Source organism: Chlamydotis macqueenii, chromosome Z, assembly GCF_036417535.1.
Source record: "Chlamydotis macqueenii isolate bChlMac1 chromosome Z, bChlMac1.mat, whole genome shotgun sequence".
NCBI lineage: Eukaryota > Metazoa > Chordata > Aves > Otidiformes > Otididae > Chlamydotis > Chlamydotis macqueenii.
Window position 1 is genome coordinate 868,018 of NC_141593.1, and position 22,727 is coordinate 890,744.

Consider the following 22,727-nt stretch of genomic DNA (forward strand, 5'->3'; position numbering starts at 1 on the left):
GCCTGGGAAGACGATCCTTTGCGGAGCAGCCCACAGCCTGTGGCTCACTAATTGCTCGTTAGAAAGCGTCACTGAGTCAGTCTCAAAGACCCCCCCAAGAAGGAGATGTATTTCCCCTACTCAAGGGTAGGCATTTGTTTTTCCTGCGTTTTGCTTCATTGCTCCTCTCTCTCCCTCTCCACCCCAGCCAGACTGCTGTGAGAAGGAGTGCACGGACCAACGGACAGGATTGCAGGGGATGCCGAGGCTGGGGGGTCCGAGGGGCTCTGGGCATCCCCTGTCCCAAGCAGAGCAGCGGTGGGGCACGCTACGCTGCCCCCGGCCACTCACAATTATTATTGCATCATCATACAGCGTGTAAGTACCAAAGAGCAAACAAATTTATACTTTATTTGGATCTTGACCTCAGATGAAAGAAATATGATTGTACCTCAAAGACCCATCCCTCTTTCCCTATCATTAAGTGTAATTCAGACAGAGTCGGGTTTTTAAAAAGCCAGCTGGCACAGGAGTGAGGGCAAAGACAAGCAGAGCGGCTGCGGATGAGCCAGGTACCCTTTCCATGCGCTTCCACTGCAAGGATGAACGGCAGCTCCTGTTTTAGAAAAGCAGCAAAGCAAAAACCAGGAAGTTTAGTCATTTAAGTAAAGTCAGCAAACGCATGCCTCCCCACAGTCCATTGCTGGAATGGAATAAAACGTGTATTTGCTATAAATGACACAAAGCAATGAAAGACACCTGAGTGGCACATGAACCCTTCCTGCTTGGTGCTTTGTGGCGCTGGAGAGCCCTAGGGTGCACTTGGCAGAGCTGAACCCATGGGCTTTGCCCAGGAAACACGACCTGGCTTGGGGCAGGGAGGGCAACCACCACCAGTGACCGCCCCAGCAGCGCTTACAGCTGCCCAAACAGCCCCAAGGACCGGTTTCTCCCTAGAAGATCTGTCACGGTCTGACCGCTTCACCCTATGCGCGTTCAGCAGCTCCGCGTGCCAGCCAGCAGCTCACCAAGAGAGCATCACCTACCTTGTGCGAGTAATGCTGATCCACGATTCTGGCCAGCCCAAAGTCACCGATCTTCAGCACCAGGTCCTCCGTGCTGATGAAAATATTGGCCGGCTTGAGGTCGCGGTGGAGGACGTTGGCCGAGTGGATGTACTTCAGCCCCCGCAGCAGCTGGTACATGAAGAGCTTGGCGTGCTCCTCAGCGAGCTTCCCCTGCTCCAGCAGCCGTGCCAGGTCCGTCTCCATGTACTCCTGGACGATGTACACCATGTTAAACTTGAAAAAATCCCCACGCAGGTTGGTGCCCTTCGGCCCCAACACCTCGTACACCTTCACGATGTTGTCGTGGTCCAGGCGGCGGATGATTTTGATCTCCCGGAACGCGTGCTTCATGCTCCGCGCATCGCCAATGGTGATCTTCTTCACCGCCACTTTGCGGCAGCTCTTGCTGTCGAGGGCTGACAGCACCAGCCCGTTGGCTCCGAAGCCCAAAGGGCGAAAATTTATGAAGCGACAGCCCAGGTCGTACCCGTACATGCTTGCGATACAGTCGCACTTCTCTGCCATTGTGGGTTTCCTCCTCTTTTGGCTTTTTCCTCTTCGTCACTTGAAAAGCTGGGAGAGTTGATGGGCTTCCAGATCACAAACGTGGCTTGAAATCAAGCGCCTCATGATTACTTACAGATGCTTGGGGGGGTCTCTCTGCGAGCCCATTGCATCAAGATGACACACAGATGCAGTCAAAGTAGATCTGAGCGCACACACACACACAAATAAAATGTTTTAAACCTGGTGAGAAATCAAGGGGTAGAAGAGACCTTCCAAGCAGCGTGGATAAACGCAGCCCAGAGATCTCTCAAAACAGAAAGGTTATTTTTCTTGAGACTAAAAGAGCAACACTGCTACATTTTTCAGCCACTTCCTTGTTTTCCTTCTCCGATGTCCCAGAGACGACGCCGGTGCGTGGGGCTGGTGGTGCAGCCGGATGCCCGGCCCGACGTCCGTGGCGTCTCAGCGTCAGGGCAGCCGGTCGCTACCCCTGCAGTGGGGCAGAGCCCGCAGCAGCCCCATGGCCCCTCCGCTGCCCCAAATCCTCCCTGCCCACAAGTTTCGACAGTGTTTTCCCCACCAGTGAAGCGCATCCAGGCACAGGCCGGGCTCCCCCGCAGTCAGCAAAGCTTCGCCCTTCTCCTCGCTCCGTTTTCAGTATGAGAAGACTCCATCTCCTCCATCAGCAGATAAAAATCTTGATGGTATAAAATGTTTTGCAGATCAAAACTGACTTTATCAGCTGCATTCAGTGCAGCAAGTTTCCACATCTGCAGTTCCAACACCTTCCCCTTGTGCCTCCTTTTCTGGCGAAGCCAAGCGCCATCTGATCTCGACAGCTTGCCGGAGGAGCTCCCTGCGCCGCACGGCCCGGTTATCCCTCAGCAGGTCTCAGCCCCGCTCCTGGAAGAAAAGAGGAGATGGATTCATTTGATAACAGCACCGTCTACGCCCTGCCTACGTAATGGCTTGCTGAAGGTTAACCGTGAGCTAAACTGCGACCTTTTGGAAGCTCATTAGTTATCCCCTCCCGAAGCACGCATCATTACCAGCATTTCTCAGATGGTTCTTTTTACCTTTTCAATTTGTAATACAAAGCAAATTGTAACTCTTCCTTTCCCCTTCATTGTTTTTTTTTTTTTAATTTTAATCTGTCTGAAAACGTTACAGAGTGATTTGCAGGAGGCAAAGGTTGAACAGCGCGCCGCGTCTCCGACTGCCCTTGTAAACCGCATTGCAAGGAAAGCAAGGTAGCGGCCCGCGAGGGTATGAACCCTCCCCGCCAAGCAGCTGAGAGCAGACAGGGCCACGGAGTCCTTCAGCTTATAACCACCAGAATTGCTTGGGCAAATGCCGCCCCGGCTAGTTTTGCAAAGAGCCTTAAAAACCAGCTGCAAGGGTGGGACTGCTCCTGAATTCAGGGTCCCAGAGCAAACCTTGGCAGCAGCCTGGGAATGCCGCTGGCTCCGACCCTGCGGTCGCGGGGAGCTGCCACCCCTTCCCTCGTGCAGCAAACCACACCAGTTTAGTGCCTTTATAAAGAGAGATGCTCCGGCATTGCTCAGCCCGGGGTGCACTAGCAGCTAAGGACACAGCTCATTTCTTCTCCAGCATCCTCATCGAGATGGACGAGCCGTGTCGTGAGCTGCGGGGATTTGCCATCCATCAGCAGCGCCTGCAACTGCAGCTTTGCTGGTGATGAACGCAGGCATGGGAAGACCCGGTGGGAAAACTGGAGCTGACATCCTCTCTCACCATCTCCTTCTTCAGGATGCGCTCGGCACCCAGGCGCTGGGAAAACACTTCCCTCATCTGTCCAAGTTTTGCAGCTACTCAGTTCCGAGGCACGAGCCAGCGTGCAGCCTCCCAGCTTTGCTCTTCTCCTCTGGTTGTGGCTTCACAGACCCAAGAACTCCTCCACGCCAACAACATACATACACAAGATAAATATAGGGTCCCATGGTGATCTTTAAAAGTACAGCTGAACCCATAAATATAAATATATATATGAATTATACAACATGTAAGCTGTGCTTTTTTTCACCTCCTATTAATAAAAAAAAACCCAAACTTTGACGCCTTTGGCATTAAGAAGCTGGAATACACGAAAATAGATGAAGGTGAGCAACAGCACCGAGCACAGCCTCATATTTCAAAGCCTCTCTGTGCTAACACATGCCCTTCCAAGCGCCACAGGAATCTTTTATCAAGATGCACTGGCTTTTAAAGAAAAGAAAAGCAGAGGAACCTGCTTGGCACCACAGCAGACCCCTCACCCCACTGCCAGCAATAGCCTAACAGGCAAATACCGATGTCTGCTGGGGACAAGAATGTAGATTTAGCCAGAAGATCCTAATATTTTGGGGATTTTCTTGATAAAATGTCATTTTCCAGTGGCAGGTGAGCATGCAGGGGTGGCCATGGGCAGGGGACCACCTCTCGCAGATGTTCCAAAAGAAAAGACTGTTCAAAGCCCTCAAAGCACTTCAAGTTTTCTAGATAAAACATGGTGATTTTTCACCTGCAATTACTTAATTTAGAAACAGAATTGAACAAAAGGCTCGAAGCATTAGGAAATGGTTGGGCTTTTCTTTTTTTCCAAATGATCAGCTCATCAAGGCTTTTGACCTACCGTATCTTCCTGCAATATTTATGAATCTCAAGGAGTGAAGACATCCACTCCTGCCTGGCCCCGGCCCCCATCCTGCTCCCAAACATCTCCCGATGCCTCGTTTCGCCGCACCCCCTCTTTGCCACAAAACCTGTGCGCAGATCCATGCCCCGTGCCACCCGCTGAGGGGACCACCGGGTCCTTCTGAAGCCAGGGAGACCAGCCAGCTGCATGAGAAGGGCTGTGATCTTGCACAGGGATGTCCCAAATTAGACACCGGTTCCAGTGCCGCAGAGGGAAGGGAAAAAAAAAAATATAAAATTACCGTGGATCTGCATTGTGTTCTCCGTGACGGATGAACACAGCCCTTAATCACCAGAGCTGCTCCGTTAACCTGGCGGCAGGTTCACAGCCTGGTCCTTCACCGTGCGCTCCCCAAGCACCAGGCGTCGCCGGCAGCACCCTCCTGCTCTCTGGCAGAAGTTGCCCAGAGTAACGACAGGGAAAATATCAAATGCTGAGCTTCGTTTTGGTTTGCAATCATCAATCATCCACTAAAGGTGGAAGAGAACCGTAATGCTTCAGGCCAGCACGGAGCAGCTATTCGAAGAGGGAAGCAGTTAACGGTTAAAATAAAGATGTACGGACCGTGTGACGGCAAGGAGGGATACTGAAGAGCATCTGCCAGCAGTTACCAGGCAGTTTGGCAAGCACTGCTTGCTCCTGTAGTCGGAAGCAAAAAAATAATTACAGCCTCTCTTCAATTCAACAATTATCTAATGCTTTTGTACGCAAGGACTGAACAGAGAAAGCTGCTCTTGCTATTAGGAAGCGGGACAAGCCAGAGAGGTGCCTTGGGCCATGGTCACAGACTGGGAAAAAAAGGATGAGAAACAAGAAGTGGAAAGGGAGCACACGTTGCTTAAACCCCAAGAAAGTGGTTGGGGGTCTGCGGACCACGGGGTGGTTTAGGGGCAGGCTGGGACCTGACGAGCAACCAGGGGCTGCAAGAGGTACGTCTGGCTGCGGCAGAACTGAAGCTTTGCCATTTGTGGGACTAACCTGAGTTTCCTAAGCCTGCGCTGAAGACCTCAGTCTCTGCACGGGTCTCCTGGACGTCTGAGGAGAAAAAAAAAACAAGAAAAGTTGCAAAAATTTCCTACCAGCAAAGGGAACTGTGTGAAACAGGGCTTGGGCCAGCAAGCTTGAACAAGGTGCCACGCTGGGTTTGAGATCCATCTCTACATCTCATCTCTCAGCCCCACCACCCAGAACCCACCAGGCTTCCCAGCTTTTTGGCACGGTGAGCCAAACTCCACAGGGTTTGCTGAGACCGGGTAGGGCTGGACGGGACACGGTGCTAGCTCCCACGCCGAGCTTCTTGGCTTACCCTAGATGCAATGGAAGGAAACCAAGTTTTTCCTCGTCAGCTTAATTATTAATAATTAGTACAGTTCTAGAAGCACCGAAAGGGAAAATGCGCTGCGTAAGACTAAAAGGGAAGAAAGAGCCCTGTTTTATCTCACGAGCAAAGCCATGGGCTCCGCGGAGCCCCCGGCTATGTCTCAGTTCCTGGCTGGGTGATGACCCAGCAACATCTTCTGCCATGACAGAGGGCCCGAGGCAGAACCGTCCCTAAAAGGCTGGCAAGCCATGCTCCTGTCCTTGCCGTCACGCCTGGGTTCCTCTCTCTGAACCATCCAGGGAAAAGCTGCTGGTGAACACGGGGACGCAGGGCTGGATCCTCGGGCAGTTCTGCAGCTAACCAAGGGGGAGTTTCGGGACGCCAGCCTCATCATCAGCAATCCCAGTTTTTCCTCTCTTCTTGGTTCTCCAAGTCTATTGTAATGAAGAAGTATTATCTCAGTGGCCTGACGAAAACAGCTGCCGAGACCAACAGCGGTCATAAACCCAGAAGAGATGCTGTTTGGCTGCAGATAACGGAAAACACGTCTCTTTTCACGAATCTACGAACCAGAGTCCCAGGGGTTTTTCAGCTGACGGGGCCAGGATCTGCCACCCACTTGAAAAAACCGAACTCAGTGGGAGCTTCCAGGCAAACTGCAGCAGGATGCAGCCAACAGGTCCTGAAGCACAACAGAGGGTCAGGAGCAGAGAGTGATAAAACTTGGGTTACACCAAGATGATGCGCAGGGAAAGTACATCTGACTTATTTATGGAGTCACCCCAATCTTTTGCTTGTGTGCTTGACAGAGGGTTTTGCCGGGGTGCTGGAAGATGGTAAAACACAAAGGGACACTAGTGTTAAGAGACCTGAGTGCTAACATTATTCCCATCCCCTTCCCACCTTCTTTCTATCCTAGTTTTAAAGCCAGGGAAGTTTTGGGGTACTTTCACAAAGCATATACCAAAAATTTTCCCTGTTGAACAATCCTCCTGGTCTGCAGAGCATAAATCCTGTCGGTTTAATAAATACGTGCGAGGTCAAAGTCACCATTCCAACCTGCAGCTGGGCCGGAGGGAAGGGTCAGGAGCTGCCGCGATGCCCTCAGAGCCCCCGCCCCCACCAGCCCGCCCTCCATCGCCCGGGCACAGAGAGGCAACCCAGGAAGGGATGCGGTTGCTTACACGAAGAATTGCACAACCAAATTCCCGAGAAAAATTGCGCAGGAAACACAGAGACACGTTCCCTCTTTATGAACATATTTTACAGTTCAATTTACCTCTCACTTGCTTTTTCACTGAGGGCAGCCGTCTCTGCGCAGACGCAGAGATTTTATAATCAGGACATCTTGTGCCATAAAACGCAAGGATGAGGGAATTAAGAAGTTTTCTTTCATTCTTCCACTCTTTCTCTCTCTCTCCCACACACCCTTGTGTGCAAGGAAAGCATTTGCCTGCTGAGGGTTGTGCTGACCTTTCTGCTCCCTCCGAAGGCTCGGGGGGCTCTGGGTGCCCCTGCACGGGCTCAGGGGGGCTCTGGGTGCCCCTGCACGGGCTCAGGGGGGCTCTGGGTGCCCCCGCACGGGCTCAGGGGGGCTCTGGGTGCCCCCGCACGGGCTCAGGGGGCCTCTGGGTGCCCCTGCACGGGCTCAGGGGGGCTCTGGGTGCCCCCGCACGGGCTCAGGGGGGCTCTGGGTGCCCCTGCACGGGCTCAGGGGGGCTCTGGGTGCCCCCGCACGGGCTCAGGGGGCCTCTGGGTGCCCCTGCACGGGCTCAGGGGGGCTCTGGGTGCCCCCGCACGGGCTCAGGGGGCCTCTGGGTGCCCCTGCACGGGCTCAGGGGGGCTCTGGGTGCCCCCGCACGGGCTCAGGGGGGCTCTGGGTGCCCTTGCACGGGCTCAGGGGGGCTCTGGGTGCCCCCGCACGGGCTCAGGGGGGCTCTGGGTGCCCCTGCACGGGCTCAGGGGGGCTCTGGGTGCCCCCGCACGGGCTCAGGGGGGCTCTGGGTGCCCTTGCACAGGCTCAGGGGGGCTCTGGGTGCCCCCGCACGGGCTCAGGGGGGCTCTGGGTGCCCCTGCACGGGCTCAGGGGGGCTCTGGGTGCCCTTGCACGGGCTCAGGGGGGCTCTGGGTGCCCCCGCACGGGCTCAGGGGGCCTCTGGGTGCCCCTGCACGGGCTCAGGGGGGCTCTGGGTACCCCTGCACGGGCTCAGGGGGGCTCTGGGTGCCCTTGCACGGGCTCAGGGGGGCTCTGGGTGCCCCTGCACGGGCTCAGGGGGGCTCTGGGTGCCCCCACACGGGCTCAGGGGGGCTCTGGGTGCCCCTGCACGGGCTCAGGGGGGTTCTGGGTGCCCTTGCACGGGCTCAGGGGGGCTCTGGGTGCCCCCGCACGGGCTCAGGGGGGCTCTGGGTGCCCTTGCACAGGCTCAGGGGGGCTCTGGGTGCCCTTGCACGGGCTCAGGGGGGCTCTGGGTGCCCTTGCACGGGCTCTCCGCTGCTGTCCCCGCTGAGGTCCCAGCATCTCCCAGCGCAAGACCCGACCACGACGGTGTGATGAGTTTTTCGTTTTCACTTGAACCCGCTGCAAGCAGCGGCGACCTCTCCCGCTGGATGAATTCATTAAAGCTCAAGTGTTGTAACAAGATGTCTGTTATTAACAGAGCACCACAGGTGCCAATTAAAGGAGGATAACAGCCATCTCTTGCTTGAACACCGTGTAAAGGGCTGGATTCTGCAAACCATTACATCTCAACAGTCTCTTCAACTGGGCCCAAGATTAAACACCACGCTGCAGAGCAGGAGGGGTCTAGCAGGGGCTGTGCTCATCGTACGGGCTGAGCTCGTTGATTCCAGCATCGGGCAGATCTGTCAGGAGCACAATGAGATTCATTTTTCCATTCTCTCTCTTCACCCCAGCATCCCTCCTCCCTTCAGCAAAAGCCTTTCAAACGTCCTTCATCTCGGCCTCGCTGCTCCCCGCGCCGCAGCAGCATCATCCCCGTGGCGCACGGCCAAGGCCGTCTCCGACCCGGGGGAGCCGAGCAGCAGGGACCCCGTGGCAGAGCGTGCAGCGGACCGAGACTGGGGAGTCTGCTACCCACCGCTCCCGTGATGGACTCGCATGGCTTTAGGAAACCTCTCCAAGCTTTAGTCACCGTAACGGAGTTACTGAAGCAGAGGGAAAAACGGGCAAGCCTCCCGTAGCTCTTAGCTCCCAGGCCAGCACTGGCTTCAAGGCTGAAACTTAATTAGTCCTTCCCATCACTAAACACAGGCTCCTGGTGCTCAATTCTGCAGGAAAATCCCGCAGGGAGCCCCGGGGAGGGTCACTCTTCAGGGCTGAACGCAGGCAAAGGCAACACTTCTGCTCTTGTCTTGGCAAACAGCCTCCTCCCTTCCCTCCTGCAGCTCAAGCTACAAACTGCAGGATCTGGTTCCCTGCTTTGCAACCTCCTGCACCTCCCGGGAGTGGGAGGTTCCTGTCACGGAGCTAGGGGTCCCCGTGCCCTGCCCGTCCTGAGAATATGGCCAGCAGCAGGAACTGCTCAGCCTTCAAAGGATGCTGAAGAACAAGCGATGCTCTCACGCTGTGTGTCCTCAGCTACCTCAGTGCTGGGGTCTCCACCAGCAACACCCTGTCCTGGTACCCCAGAAAGCATCACAGGCTTCTGCGCAGACTGGTAAGCACTTGGTCCTGTCCAAAATCAAGCTGCAGAGTAAAGGACTGCTGTTTGAACTCCTCTGAGTGAAGGCCTTGCTAATTATCACCGGCAGAGTCATCCTCCCCCCGGGCAGAATCAGATCCTCTTACGCCAGAGCCACTTACAGCGAAGAGTCAGAGATCAGCCAAATCAACGAGCGCGCTCCGGGTTTCTGAACGTGGATTTTATCCTCCCAGCTTCGCCAGAGCTGCCAGTGCATGGCACATCAGGTACCCTGGGTGATCTCAATCTGTTTTTCATCAAGAGCTCTTTTTCCATTAGGATATATCATGGCCAGACAACCCAAACAACAGCCATGCAACCTGCTCAGGAGTGGATTATATACCTATTTCCCCCAAAAATAATACTTATCTGATGCCTTTAATACAAGGATCCAAACGGAAACCCACTGAGAAGGAGATGAGCAGAGCTGCCACCAGCAAAAGGCACCAAGTAGCACTGCCCCAGAAAGAAGGTAAAATCTCTGTGAGCCTGTGGGAAAAGCCAGTGGGAGAAGGCAAAACCAAAGGGAAGCAGCACAAAAATGACCCCAGAGTCCTGGCTTGAACAGCAGTAAAACACACACAATTTTCCCGTAAGCAAGCAGAGTGGCATCACTCAGCACTGCAAAGGCACCTCTGCTGCACAAACCTCCTGCGGGAAAACAGGAATTTTCCTCCTTAACGGCTGGGGCACTTGTGGACAGGCCAAATTACACTCAGGAAGAAAAAAAAAAAAAAGAAAGAAAAATCAGACAACGCTCATTAGTTCACAGAAAGAACAGAAAACAATGAAGAACTTGCTGACACTCGCAGGGATTTTAGGCGGCGCGGGAAAGCCACCCGGCTGCCCCCGGCCAGGCAGCCGGTTTTGGGAAACCAGCCACGGCAGGGGCCTGAGAGCGGCTGAACGCAGGAGGGATGTGGGAAAAGGTCCCGTTTCCCAGCGCGACCCAGCCCGCTCTGGGCTCAGCGACCAGTGCCCAGACAGCGACCAGACAATGCCTTGAACAAACACGGCTCGGTACGTGCGCCCCGCAGCCAACGCGCCCTCTCCCACCAGCCTAAATAAATTCGTTTGACGTGGTATTAAGCTGGAAAAGCCCAGCTCCATCTCCATGAAGGCATCCGCCCGTGTCGAGCTGTCCATGACAGACTGACTGGCACATTATGCTGCACTTGCAGGCTCCATCCTGCTCCCTCTTCAACCCTAGTCCCACCAGCTGCGGTTTTCACGCCACACGGGCTTTTAATGGCTGAAAACACATTGATTTAAAACCAGCGGAATTATTTCCGTTACCTAAGCAAAGCAATTCCTAGAATGGATGACTCAGAAGCCTCTCCCCTAGCCATAAATCAAAGCAGAGACACCATACCTTATCGGGGCAAATCACTTTGCCCTTTCGGTTTGGCACCAACATGCTTTTCTTCTAAAAAAGAGAAGATCTGTTCTCTGCCGGCGCTTCATCGGAGAGCTGAGCCTCAGCTCCCCAGGACGCCACGGGTCAGGACTTTGCCTGTGTTATCACTGGTGGGGCTGGACCAAGATAAGCAAAAGCAGGATGGTTATTAAAAAATAATAATTAAAAAAAAATACAGAAACAGACCTAGAGTGTTTTTTTTTTACTGTGACTGAGGAGCCCGCACCAGGAATTTGCCCCAAAGGAGGTATGTGCAGCACGTACTGGCAGCCGGCGAGATGGCAAAGCGACTCCTTCAGCTCACCCCGACCCTCCGTGGGCCCCAAGAGGAACCTCTGCGAGCAGAGAGCCTGGGATCCCCCCAAAACACTGCTCTCACAAAAGTCCTTGCGCTTGTGTCTCTCGGAGATTAACCTCCCCCTTAATCCCTCTGCTCACTGACACATCTCGTCCAGTTTATTCTGGGGGCCGGACCGCTTGCAGATCTGCATGCTCAGCTTGGGAAAACAGCGAAGATAGGCTTTAGGGAGAGGAAATAAAAACCTGCATCTGTCTGCAGAAACCATTTTGTAAAAGGTTTCCACCCCCTCTCTTCCCACTGCAGTCCCGCAGCGATGGCCCATCCATCTATGAACACCCCTCCGGGAGGGAGATGGCAGCCCTCGCCGAACCCATGCTCCTCCGAGGGGCACGGCCGCTGAGCGTGGCAAGACCAAGTACGTGGAGAACATGACCTGTAACCCGTCACAAACAGCACAGGCTGTTCCAGCCTCAAGGAGAATTAACCGTACAGCCAGGAAACTGTCCAGACGCGGTGTTTCGCGGTAAGCTCTGGGATATACGGCCACTGTTGAAGAGTCAGTCCTTGATCCACGCGTGCGGGGGTTTCGGCAGCAACGTTTCCTGGAAGATGTTCCTCTCCAAGGGCAGGCTTGAGCTGCCTTTCAAGCCCAAAGCGCTTCACCACTCCCACAGACGCAAGCCCTCGCTCGGAGCTGGATTGCCGCGGTGCACACCTCTGCCCCACGTTACCTCCCGACACAACCGAAAGGGCAGCACCCCCAGCCTCACCCACACATCCAGCCTGCCTGCCAAGGCAGGTCCGTCCCAACGATGGGGTCTCAGCATCCCAAACTTCAGCCCTTCCCTCTTCTGACTCCCTAAAGAGCAGGGTAACAAGGTCCCACACCTTAAAACAGATGTCAGAGGCCGGGAATCCCACACTAACAACTTCACACGGCAAAGTTTCCCCTCTTCTACTCCCGGAAAAAGGTCTCTGCTCTTCCCAGTCTCACAATTCTGGGAGATTGTGATGCGTAGTCATGGGATGCCAGCAGCCGGCAAAGCCGAAAGCCAGTGGCAGCAGAAGAAATATGCCGGCATCACCAAAAATAATGACGGAGATTTTCTAGAGAATTAAAGCAAAGACGCAGCAAGTCCTGGTCCTAAAACAGCCCGAGCAAAACCAAAACACACTCCCAGTGACTTTTAGCCATCCAGATAATAGACAGGGAATAAAGGGCTTTGCTGGACCACTGCTAAAGCTTGCTGTCAGCATAATCACCTACTCCTATAATGAGATTATGTGGATTAGCTGTATTTCAAGGGAACGCCAATGAACTGGACAGCCTTTCTAGGCAGGTTTTTAGTGCTACACAGAATAATACCAGAAAGACACCAAACCAGGCGGCTATTTTTAGAAAGCATTCCTCTCAATAACCTAGGCGGAGAGAGATGGCAAGGCAACAGAGGTGCGTTAATGCAGGCAGCAGCTGAATGAATGAGTGTTGCAGAGAAAAAACAGATTCATCCCTGGTTGCTCTTGGTGAGCTGCACAAGAAATTAATTCAGCCGGACAGGAGCTTGCATTCCTGCCGTGCCGTGAAAGAGGCTCGGGATGCAGGCTGCTAAGAGAGGAAAACGCGAGGCCGGGATGATGCAGGATGAACGCGGTGGGGTCTGTGCCTGGTGCCCCCCGGGGCACCCGCACTCCCCCACCCCGCAGCCCCAGGGAGGTGACGAAGGCCCAGGTCCCCTCCCCGGCTGCAGACAGGGCACGTGCCTGGGAAGGTGTCCCCTAATCAAGTCTGAAATTAGACTTCATCATCATCATCAGAGCAGCACAGCAAAAGAATGGCCTCTACCCCAGGCAGCTCACAGCCTGGGATGTTTAGCTCCTACCCTAGTGAAGCAACAAAAATAACTCTTTAAAAAGTCACTTTAATTGCCTTGCCAGTGGTTTGCACGGACTCCAGCCAGTGCTTGAGGTTAAAAATGGATTATGACTTAAATAGCCAATTGTCTTCCGTTCCTCCCACTTTTACCCTTAAATCTTAATGGGGCGGTGAGGAGAGGGGAAGCAGATCCAGCCAGTGCTCCAGCTCCTCTGCAACAGGGACCAGGCTCAGCGCTGCCGGGTTTGCTCCGCCACGGGCTCCCCATCGGATCTGGGACAAATCGCCCAGGCTGCTGCCTGGATGCAACCAAGACAGTTATGAAGTTGACGTTCCTCATGCCAGGAGGGCTCTTAACCGGGATGAGAGAACTGAAAGGCTGCAACCATGCACCGTGGTCCTCCAGAGCCCTGGGAAGATCTGCCGAAGGCTTAGGCTGGTTTGCTCTGCTTTCCCATCTGATGTTCTAAACATAGGGCCAGAGCATCAGCCTGCCCTACGCCGTGTTGAGAGCACTGTAATTAAGGTTCCCTGCGCCAGCTTGGGCTTTAGAACACCCGTGCCCGTCGTTTAGACAAACACTGCTCCCAAACATCCCTTCTGCTCTGCGCGGGGCCCTAAAAGAGCGATCAGGACGGAGCAATTTCACAGCCTTAATCCATTTATTGACTCTTGGCTCCAGTGGGCAGCAAGTTGCCCATTTTGCAAAAGGAATTGTGCCAAGAAAACCTGGCTGAGTGGTTGGGTTTGCAAGACTCAAGCCTCAGAGGCTTACTTTTTCTCCCCCTTTCAATACCTACTGCTCAAAAATTGCTTATGTTTCTAAAGCATTCTGCAGATCTTACAGTACTTTCCTGGGATAAAGGAAAGCTGACAAACGTGTTATAGCAGTAAAGATTATTTTTTCTGTCTGAGTAGTAGCAGTCACATGAGATTTATTCAGATAAGAGAGGCCAGCGTAGGAGATGAGCTTGGACTCCAGTGTGTGAGCCCAAATAATGGGGAGATTTGGCGACTCCACGGGGTACAGGCATCCTGCATCGCCAGCGAGGGATGTCCTGCGTTAAAAGCAGCGTCCCCACACCCTTCCCAGGGTCTGCAGGACTGCCTGCCTTTCTCAGTGTCACGGCACTGGGTGAAATGAAACGGGTGAGGTGAGCAGAAGTACTAACCCACGCTCCTGCGCAGGGAAAAACGGAGTTTTCCAAACTTTGCTGCCGCAGTTTTTCCCCTAGCTGTTCAGCTACTGCGTTAATCCTGCGACTGCTCCTGGGATCTGCTGAAACACACAACGTTTTCACTAACTGAAAAGATGTTGCAAGTATTATAACCAGAATTTCCTTCAAATGTCTTCCCTTTTTTACAAAAGGCACTCTACCCATTTTGCTGCGTTTGAAGAGCAGAGAGCAATCAGCTTTCCATCTCAGAGATGTGTATTTATTTTTTTCATCCCTAGACCCGTCTTTCTAAGAGACACAGTCATGGCATTTCTAATGACTTAAAGAGACAAAGGCTGTAAAAGCCTTTCCCGAAGGCAGAATTGCCTCCGCGCTCTCCAAACACACAAAGGCAACGAGGCCCTTCCAGTGCCGTCATCAAACTCCTTTCGACCAGCCCGCTTAGCGCCGCGAACAATCTTCCTTGTGTCTCCTCCGTCCTCACCCAGTTCAGCGAAGCGCTCTCCCGCAGCACTTACACTTTGTTCACCGGTTGGTATCTTCCCAGAAATCCGAGGTCGCCGGTGCTGAGCTGTTCTGCCTGCTCACCTGCCTTAACGTCGGGGGATGCGGCGAGGCGATCGCTAACCCCCGGCAAAACCCAGCGCCGAGGAGGCACGCAGATGGCACGGACGTCTGTTGCGCCTAAAATCAAGCAGGTATTTCAAGAGCCGGTGCGGCCATCTCGTTACTCTCAGAATTTTTATGTTCTTCTTAACGGGCCCCTGTCTAACAACAAGAGCAGACAGGACTCAGGTGAAGCTGGAATTTGAGACAAGTTGAAAAGTCAGTAATATCAACCAGTTTTTGGCAAACACGGAGCCCATCAAGATGTCCTCTGACATTTCCCTGACTCAAGTGAGAAAGGAGATGACACCGTGCGCATCACAATATCTTCACAGCCACCGGTTACGACTCCAGGTTTACTTTCCTAAAAGAGTCTGTGCAAATTTCACACTTCCTTGTTGGTCTCTGTTACAAAAGAGCCCAAACCTGACCTCAGGTGTAAAGCAAACACAGGAAAAAACAAAAAAAAAAAGAGAAAAGTGCATATGAAATTTCAACTTTGCATTAAAACTTCATCTTGCTGAAGTCATGCAAACGGTGGCACGGGCGTGCAGGCGTGAGGAAGACGTTGCCGGTACAGCTGTACGCACATCTGGGCCCAGTCCTGCAGCATCCCCTTCAACCTAGCAGCAACTGTGGGTGCCCCATCCCTGGAAACATTCCAGGCCAGGTTGGCCGGGGCTCTGAGCAACCTGGTCTGGTTGGAGATGTCCCTGCTCCTGGCAGGGGGGTTGGACTGGGTGGGCTTTGAAGGTCCCTTCCCACCCAAACCCTTCCGCGATTCTATGATTCTAACTCTGGGGACAACGAGAGCTGCCCCTTCCCACCCTGCAAGCATTTTTTCTGCTTCATGAAGCTTCCCTTTTTGGCTCCTATTTTCTCTTCCCATTCTCCTTGATCTCATTTTAACTGGAACCAGTCCCAGCTGAATCGGATCCCGAGAAGCCCAGCATCCGCCCTCTGTCCTTGGAGTCATTTTAAGCCGAGACCTATTTCCACATTCGCGTTTCTAGCCCTGCCTCCTCCCGGCAGGACAGGGTTTAATTCACCTTTACCCAACGGCGCTTTCTGATAGCGCAAAACTTTCCGTATTTCGCAGGAGGGGGCAGGGGGAGTTAATGGAGCACTCAGCGCCGGCGAGGGGCCGGGTACAACCGGTGCTGTGGCGGCAGCAGTGGGATGATGTTCCACCTCCATCAAAAATGGGATCCAGCCTGTTTCCTCCCACCTCCTCTCCTCCATTAGCCCCCAGAGCAGGAGCACACGGGCTGGGGCTGGGGATACCCCCAGCTCCCTCCAGAAGGACCAGAAGCATCACATTTTTTGTAAAGTGAGAGATGGGAAAGGGGGAACAATTCCTCCGTAGCTGATACACTGCGTTCCCTGCGCCCTGCTTCACTTCAGCATAGGAAGGGTCTGGAGACGACCTGCAGAGGTTCCTTCAGGAAAGAATTTTGGGAGGAGGGCTTAGGAAGCCTCCAGAGGGGTGAAACCTGTACTCTGAAACATGAAATTTGATGAGGCTTTTTATCTTAGTTTACATAGCTAATTGCTGCAGGTGTATCAGTTACCATGTAATTAGTACTGTTGTAAAATCAGGGGTAGCCAAGAACCGACTTGTGCAAACAGTGCCAGCAGCTGGGACAGGTGGACACCAACGGGTACCGGCCCGGGGGGCTGTTTGCTCTTCCCTGAATCCAGAGGGATCCTTAACATTGAAGCTGAGACCTGGGAAATCGTACGGACTTGGAAGATCTCCCAACAAGACAACAGCTCAGGCAGCGGAGGGTGACTTTGGATCCGTGGCAGGTCAGGGCCGGTGAGGAAGGCACTAAAGGGTGCAAGAGCAGACGCAAGACTGAGGGTCTAAGTGCAGGATGGAGGGTTCTCACCCGCACGTGGCGGGTCTGCACCAGGTCCCAGGATGGGACCGCTCTCCCCACCGCAGAAAAAACACGTGAGCATCCCCGACGGACACGCACGTACCTGGGCACCGCTTCTCACGCCACCAAGGATGCGCACATCGGCACTCCAGAAAGCTTTTTCCTCGAGTTCCCCTGCCCCTTCCCTTCCTCCCAGGAACGCCCCGAGGATAAGCACTCTGAGAGCCATGTAGCACTGGGCTGCTGCAGCGGCGTGGGCCGGCCAGCTTCCTACAGAGATGAGTGTTGTGTATAATATAGAAACTGAGCTGCTTGTTCCAAGCACAACCACGCCGGCTGCTTTTTACAGACAGGCTTAGCTCAGATGCAAAGCGCTGCAGGAACAAGCAACGCTAATTCCCCCTGCAGCCTCTAAGCCAGGGGACACTGTCGGTAGGGAGATTTGGGAGCTCATCCCGCTCCTGACACAGCCCCACGAGCCGGGAGCACCCGCAAGGTCATCCTGGCACCTTTCAGCTGGGCTGGAATCGGCTCCTGTAAATCCTCGCATGCAGTTCTGCCTGGAAAGCCCTCAAAGCAGATCACTGTTAAACCTCACCCTAACACGGATCACGGAAAGCACACGGTGGCGTCCCGCTGCCAAGCCCGGGCTGGTCGGCATCACGCCATCGGGGCACAAAAATAAGAGATTCGGTGCTGAAACACAGAAGAATAATTCAAACTGCATGAAGTATGTGATGTTCTTCCTCAGAGGTGTCAAAGACCCTTGAAGACCATTTTCTGGGCGTTCTCAGGCCACAAGCACCGAATTTCAGCCTCTTGGACACATTCAGCCGCACTGGTACAAGGAGGACAACGTCTTGCCACCATTCATCACATCCATACACCCAGAGAGGCAAATAAAAATACCACAACGCACACGAGTAATGAATAATCAATACCGAACCCAGGGAACACACCAGCAAGTCTCGCAGATGAGGAGCCGCTGGCTGGCACGTGGAGTAGCTCACGTTCCAGCACGAATCACCCGCGGAGCAGCAGTAGATCTACGTCACGGGGATGAAGACAAAATGAACTGCCGTGTCTCTCGAAAGCCCTCTTCCATTACAGCTTCCTTCTGTTTCTGTGCTAGTCACAGAAACTACGAGCCCAAAATAACGTGTCTAAATTTAAAAGGGCAAATTTTCCAAAGCCAAAAGCAATCGTTAGCATCACTGGGAGTACGAGACTCGCTTGAAGCATCTACCAAAGACCCCAAAAGTTACAAATCCTTGTAGGGCAGCAAGAGTTAAACCAGGCAAAAGCCATGCTGGCAAAAATGAGATGCAGAAAATATGCGGATACGTGATCTTTCTAAAGGGCACAAAAGAAGAAAAAGAAATGACACTGAAAAAGAAATGTCCAGGGTGGGTGACTGATGAGGAGCTCTAACGGAATCCCTTAAATCTGAACAGCCAATAGAAAAAATTGTAAGGTAAGGCACTTTACAGTAGAGAATTAGATAGCTGCCAGATTCACTGTTAGGTACCACCAGTAAAATCAGAAGTGAGTACCTGTGCTGCCCGTGGGATGTGGGGACGGGATAAAACAGTTGCCAAAGAGGACGAGGGAAACTCGGTCTACAGATTAACCTCACTGTGCAAAAGCAGAGCCGTTCCCAACAGCCTCCTGTAAAATCTGCCTTAAAACTCCTTTACGACAGAGGTTTCAGTATTGCCAAAGATCTGCTAAAATACAGCATTTAAAAAATCAACCAGTGAAGCTCAGGGAAATTTTGTGTGGTCACAGTATTTTATGAAAGGACAAAAGGTGAGAGGCAGGAGCAGCTGGCAAGCTGGGGTCAGCTCCGGCTGGAACAGCGGGACCAAAATTTCAGGTAAATAGATGAACTGGAGACTAAAAATACAATTCCAATCAGCCAGCTGAGTTTCCTGGAATTAGGTCTATTTAAAAGACTTATTTTTCGTCTGACAGCCAACAGGGCTGCGTGACGCAGGCAACCGCCTCAACACAGCGTTTGCCCGAACTTCTCCAAAGCACGTAACATTTTGCAGATGAATCTCACACCAGGTGACACGAACCCCACGCACGTTCTGCGTTAGAAGCTGGAAGGCAAGCTCACACCAACGCACGGCATTGCCAAGGTCACGGTTGCAAACAGACCGGCACCCGGACGACGCTGTCGCACCAGCCAAGTCTGAAGGGTGGCCACAAAAACCACGCACGATGGAGCAGCAGCCTTTCCACGTGAGGTTGTAGCCCCTCCGGAGGAGTGGGCGACGAGGTGACCCGATCCCAAGGAGCCGGCAGTGAGGAGTCACCTCTGTGACAAGGGCACAACCACGTCCCCCCCTCTGCAAGTCAAAGCTAGGTAAGTTCAACCTTGAAACGAGATAGCATCTCCCCAGAGTGAGAGCAATTAAACGTTGGCACAAGGCAGCGGAGGAAGGTGGCGGGGGGGGCTCACCATTGCTTAAGCCATTAAAACAAAACGCACAGGCTGGTTTTCAACCCAGCCTTCTGCGACGGGCGGGAGGATGAGCTGCAAACGCTTCCCCTGCAGTCGCATCTCTGCAACACCTCCCACCTGGGGACGGGGAAAGTTTCAGATGCATTATTTATACCTTAAAAAAAGGCCTGAGTGGTAGGAGAACAGCAGGGTCATGCTGAAAAAAAAAAAAAAAAAAAAAAAATTAAGATCAAGGCGAAAGGACTAAAAACCAAGGTTTGTGAGTGTTGGGTGAGATGAATCTCACTTAAATTTAGACCTCCCAAACTCACACATCCAAGTCTGAACCAGCACTCTGAAAGGCACGCGCCTGCCCCACGTTTTGGGGTTTACCGTAGGGCGAAACAAATCCTGTGCGGGAGACGCCTGTCCCCTCCATTTGGTGGGGGGCAGCTCTGGCCAGACACTTTCAGATGCCCAGCTGAGGGCAAACAAACGATGCATCCGCCAAGACAGCTTCAGCTGCAAGTGAGCTACCGCACGGCGCCTGGAAAACGGAGAGGTGATTTCGGCTTGTAACGCCAATTCTGGCTGCTTTGCCTCGCCGAGCTGCCCAGCACCCAGGAGGCAGAAGCGGGACGAGAAGCTACTCCGGCACCTGGGGGCAGGTCTTCATGTCTTTGTTCGAGGTGTATAGAAGAGAACAAACAGAGACTATCTGCATGAAGCTCTCAACCTGGAGAGCCTGAGGTTGGCCAAGACGCTGAGAGTTCAGCGTGTCCTTTCTGAACACGGGTTATTTGACTCAGGTTTCAGCCCTTATCGGTCCTCACTAACAGGCTGGGCTCAGGGAAGGGACTGCGGTGAGCCGGACTTTTCTCCGCTTGGGCTCTGAACCCAGGCAGTCTCACAGTGATGGTCTCCCACGCACAGGAGAATCGGCAGCACGTGGGTTATCACATCCCTCTACCCCTTCCCCTTTTATAGGGAGAGGGAACAGCGATGCTCGCTTGCTGGGTGTGAGATTTACCCTCAGAATATTAAGTGCTACTCCAGCCCCGGCTGCCGCGATATCCTCGCTGTGGTCCTCGTCTCCCTTTCCCTGCAATCCCTTGCACACACACTGACAGCATGCTGCAAATCCGAGTCTCAGTTGCATCCCTCGGTCACGTCCAAGGTGGTGAAAAGGATGTCACTATCCCCAAGCCTTGTTCTGCAGGACGGTGGGCTCCTGCTGCAGATCAGGAGAGGGAGAAGGACTCCCGGGAAGTTCCGAAGCTCCCAGCGCCAGGTAGGATTAGACTTCCCTAATTAACAGCAAGGAGCAAGCAACACAGAGCTGAAGGCAGAGACCAAAACCAAGCCAGCTGCTTCACCAAGAGAAACCCTTGATAGCGCACATCACCTTTTCCAGTCGCGACGTCCCCCGGGAATACAGACACGAGACAGGCAGCAGAGGTACCAAACACCTCCAGCACCCAGAAAAGGCTGAGCTCTGGGTGCACAATGGACCCCGGCGGGACCTGTCACCCCTAACCCGCCCTACGCCTCGGGGCTGGAGGATGCAGCTGGGCAAAGCACTGTGTGGGAACAGCCTGTCAGAGCTGCTGGGACATCAGGGTCAGGTTTTTCCTCCTCTTTCTGGTACTCACACTACACGGGCCTGGGATGGATCTTCCTGAAGTGCTGTGCCTCCCGGTGCAGCAGCCAAACACGCGCTCACCATGCATTGAGCACATTTGATGCCATTAAAGCTTGGACCGTTGCCACCTGCCATCTCCAGCGCCCGCTCTCAGACCCGAGGGTCTAGTTCAGACAAAGAGTAAATAAAGAAGACCAAGAGCAAATGCAACCTGCAATGGAGGGGGGAAAAGAGGGAGAGAAGCAGGTTTCCCTCTCTGGACATGGGGAAAGGGGGCCGAGGATCTGCCAGGCATGTTGATGGCAGCTTGGCTGTAAGCAGATTTAGCTGTGCAAGCCCACAAGTTTGCGTATATATACACATGGCATGGTTTGCGTGGGAAGGGACCTTCAAAGCCCACCCAGTCCAACCCCCCTGCCAGGAGCAGGGACATCTCCAACCAGATCAGGTTGCTCACAGCCTCGGCCAACCTGGCCTGGAATGTTTCCAGGGATGGGGCATCCACCCCCTCTCTGGGCAACCTGGGACAGTGCTCCATCACCCTCAGCGTAAAAATTTTTTTCCTAATATCCAATCTGTATCTACCTCCCTCTATTTTGAAACCAACACCCCTCGTCCTGTCCCAGCAGGCCCTGCTGAAGAGTCTCTCCCCACCTTTCCTGCAGCCCCCTTTGGGCACTGGGAGCCGCTCTCAGGTCTCCCCGGAGCCTCCTCTTCTCCAGGCTGAGCAGCCCCAGCTCTCTCAGCCTGGCCTCACAGCAGAGCTGCTCCAGCCCTCTGAGCATCTGCGTGGCCTCCTCTGGACCCTCTCCAGCAGCTCCACGTCCTTCTGATGTTGGGGGCTCCAGAGCTGGACGCAGCGCTGCAGGGGGGTCTCACCAGAGCGGAGCAGAGGGGCAGAATCCCCTCCCTCGCCCTGCTCCCCACGCTGCTGGGGTGCAGCCCAGGGTGGGGTTGGTTTCTGGGCTGTGAGCGCACGTTGCCAGCTCGTGTTGAGCTTCTCCTCCACCATCACCCCCCAGTCCCTCTCCTCAGGGCTGCTCTCCATCCATTCCCCGCCCAGCCTGGATTTGTGCGGGGTTTGCCCCGACCCGCGTGCAGGACCTTGCGCTGGGCCTGGCTGAGCCCCGCGGGGCTCACGTAACCGCACCACACGTAAAGCACACGCGCACACATACGAAGCGCACGCATACGTACATACATACATAGGAAGCACGTATGTACACATAAAGCCCGTACCGCACGGGAGAGCGGCACATGCACGCGCACCGGCGGGGCACACCGCCGCCTCCCCGCAGGGCCCGCCAACCCCACCGTTGCGGGGAGGGGGTCACCGGCGGGGCCGAGCCCCGGGGCGGGGCAGGGCGAGGCGGGACCGGGCGCTCGGGCTCCCTCCCGCAGCGCACCCCCTCCCCCCGACAAAATCCCCTCAGCGGCGCGAGTCGGGGCGCTGCACTCACCGACTCCGCCATGGCCCGGTCCGGTCCGGTCCGGTTCGGTTCGGTTCGGTTCGGCTCTGCTCGGCGCACCGGCACCGCGCGCCCGCCCCCGCCGCTGACGTCACCCACCGGCCGCCGCGCGGGGGCCACCTGCCGGGGAAGGGGCGGGGGAGGGGGGCGAGGCCCGGGGAGGAGCCGGGACCCCCGGCCCGCCCCTGCCAGCGGCCGGTGGCGGGGATCGGCTTCCCCCCCGTGGCGGGGCCGGGGGGGATCCGGTCCCCCTGACCCCCACCATCCAGCCCCTGTTGAGGAGCGGTTCCCCCCGGCTGTCCCCTGTGAGAAGCCGCCCGAGGGGGATCCGGTTCCCCCTCACCGTCCCCGGGAGGAGCCGCTCGAGGGGAGCCGGTGCCCCTACCCGCACCTCGCCCCCCCCATCCAGCCCCTGTGAGGATCAGTTCCCTCCGGCCGTCCCCGGGAGGAGCCGCCCCGGGGGATCCGGTTCCCCCAAACGCGGCCGTCCCCGGGAGGAGCCGCCCCGGGGGATCCGGTTCCCGCAAACCCCGGCCGTTCCCTGCGAGGAGCCGCCCCGGGGGATCCGGTTCCCCCAAACCCCGGCCGTTCCCTGCGAGGAGCCGCCCCAGGGGATCCGGTTGCCCCCTCGGAGCAGCC

At 54.8% G+C, this 22,727-nt stretch overlaps 1 protein-coding gene across 3 annotated transcripts in view; it reads right to left on the reverse strand.

Moving 5' to 3' along the window:
• MAPK4 (mitogen-activated protein kinase 4) overlaps positions 1 to 22,157 on the reverse strand; it is a 42,410-nt gene extending 20,253 nt beyond the window's left edge. The window contains exons 1-4 of one of the 3 annotated variants that reach the window (XM_086771216.1): positions 22,080 to 22,123; positions 5,227 to 5,283; positions 4,490 to 4,764; positions 1,026 to 2,456 (exon numbers count right to left, since the gene is read on the reverse strand). In XM_086771216.1, coding sequence (XP_086627342.1) covers positions 1,026 to 1,571 — 546 coding nt within the window. In that variant the 5' untranslated portion in view covers positions 1,572 to 2,456; positions 4,490 to 4,764; positions 5,227 to 5,283; positions 22,080 to 22,123. Of the gene's footprint in view, positions 1 to 1,025; positions 2,457 to 4,489; positions 4,888 to 5,226; positions 5,284 to 22,079 lie in introns of all 3 variants that reach the window. The other 2 variants (XM_086771215.1, XM_086771217.1) reach the window with 2 other exon arrangements.
• Positions 22,158 to 22,727: the final 570 nt, after the last annotated feature.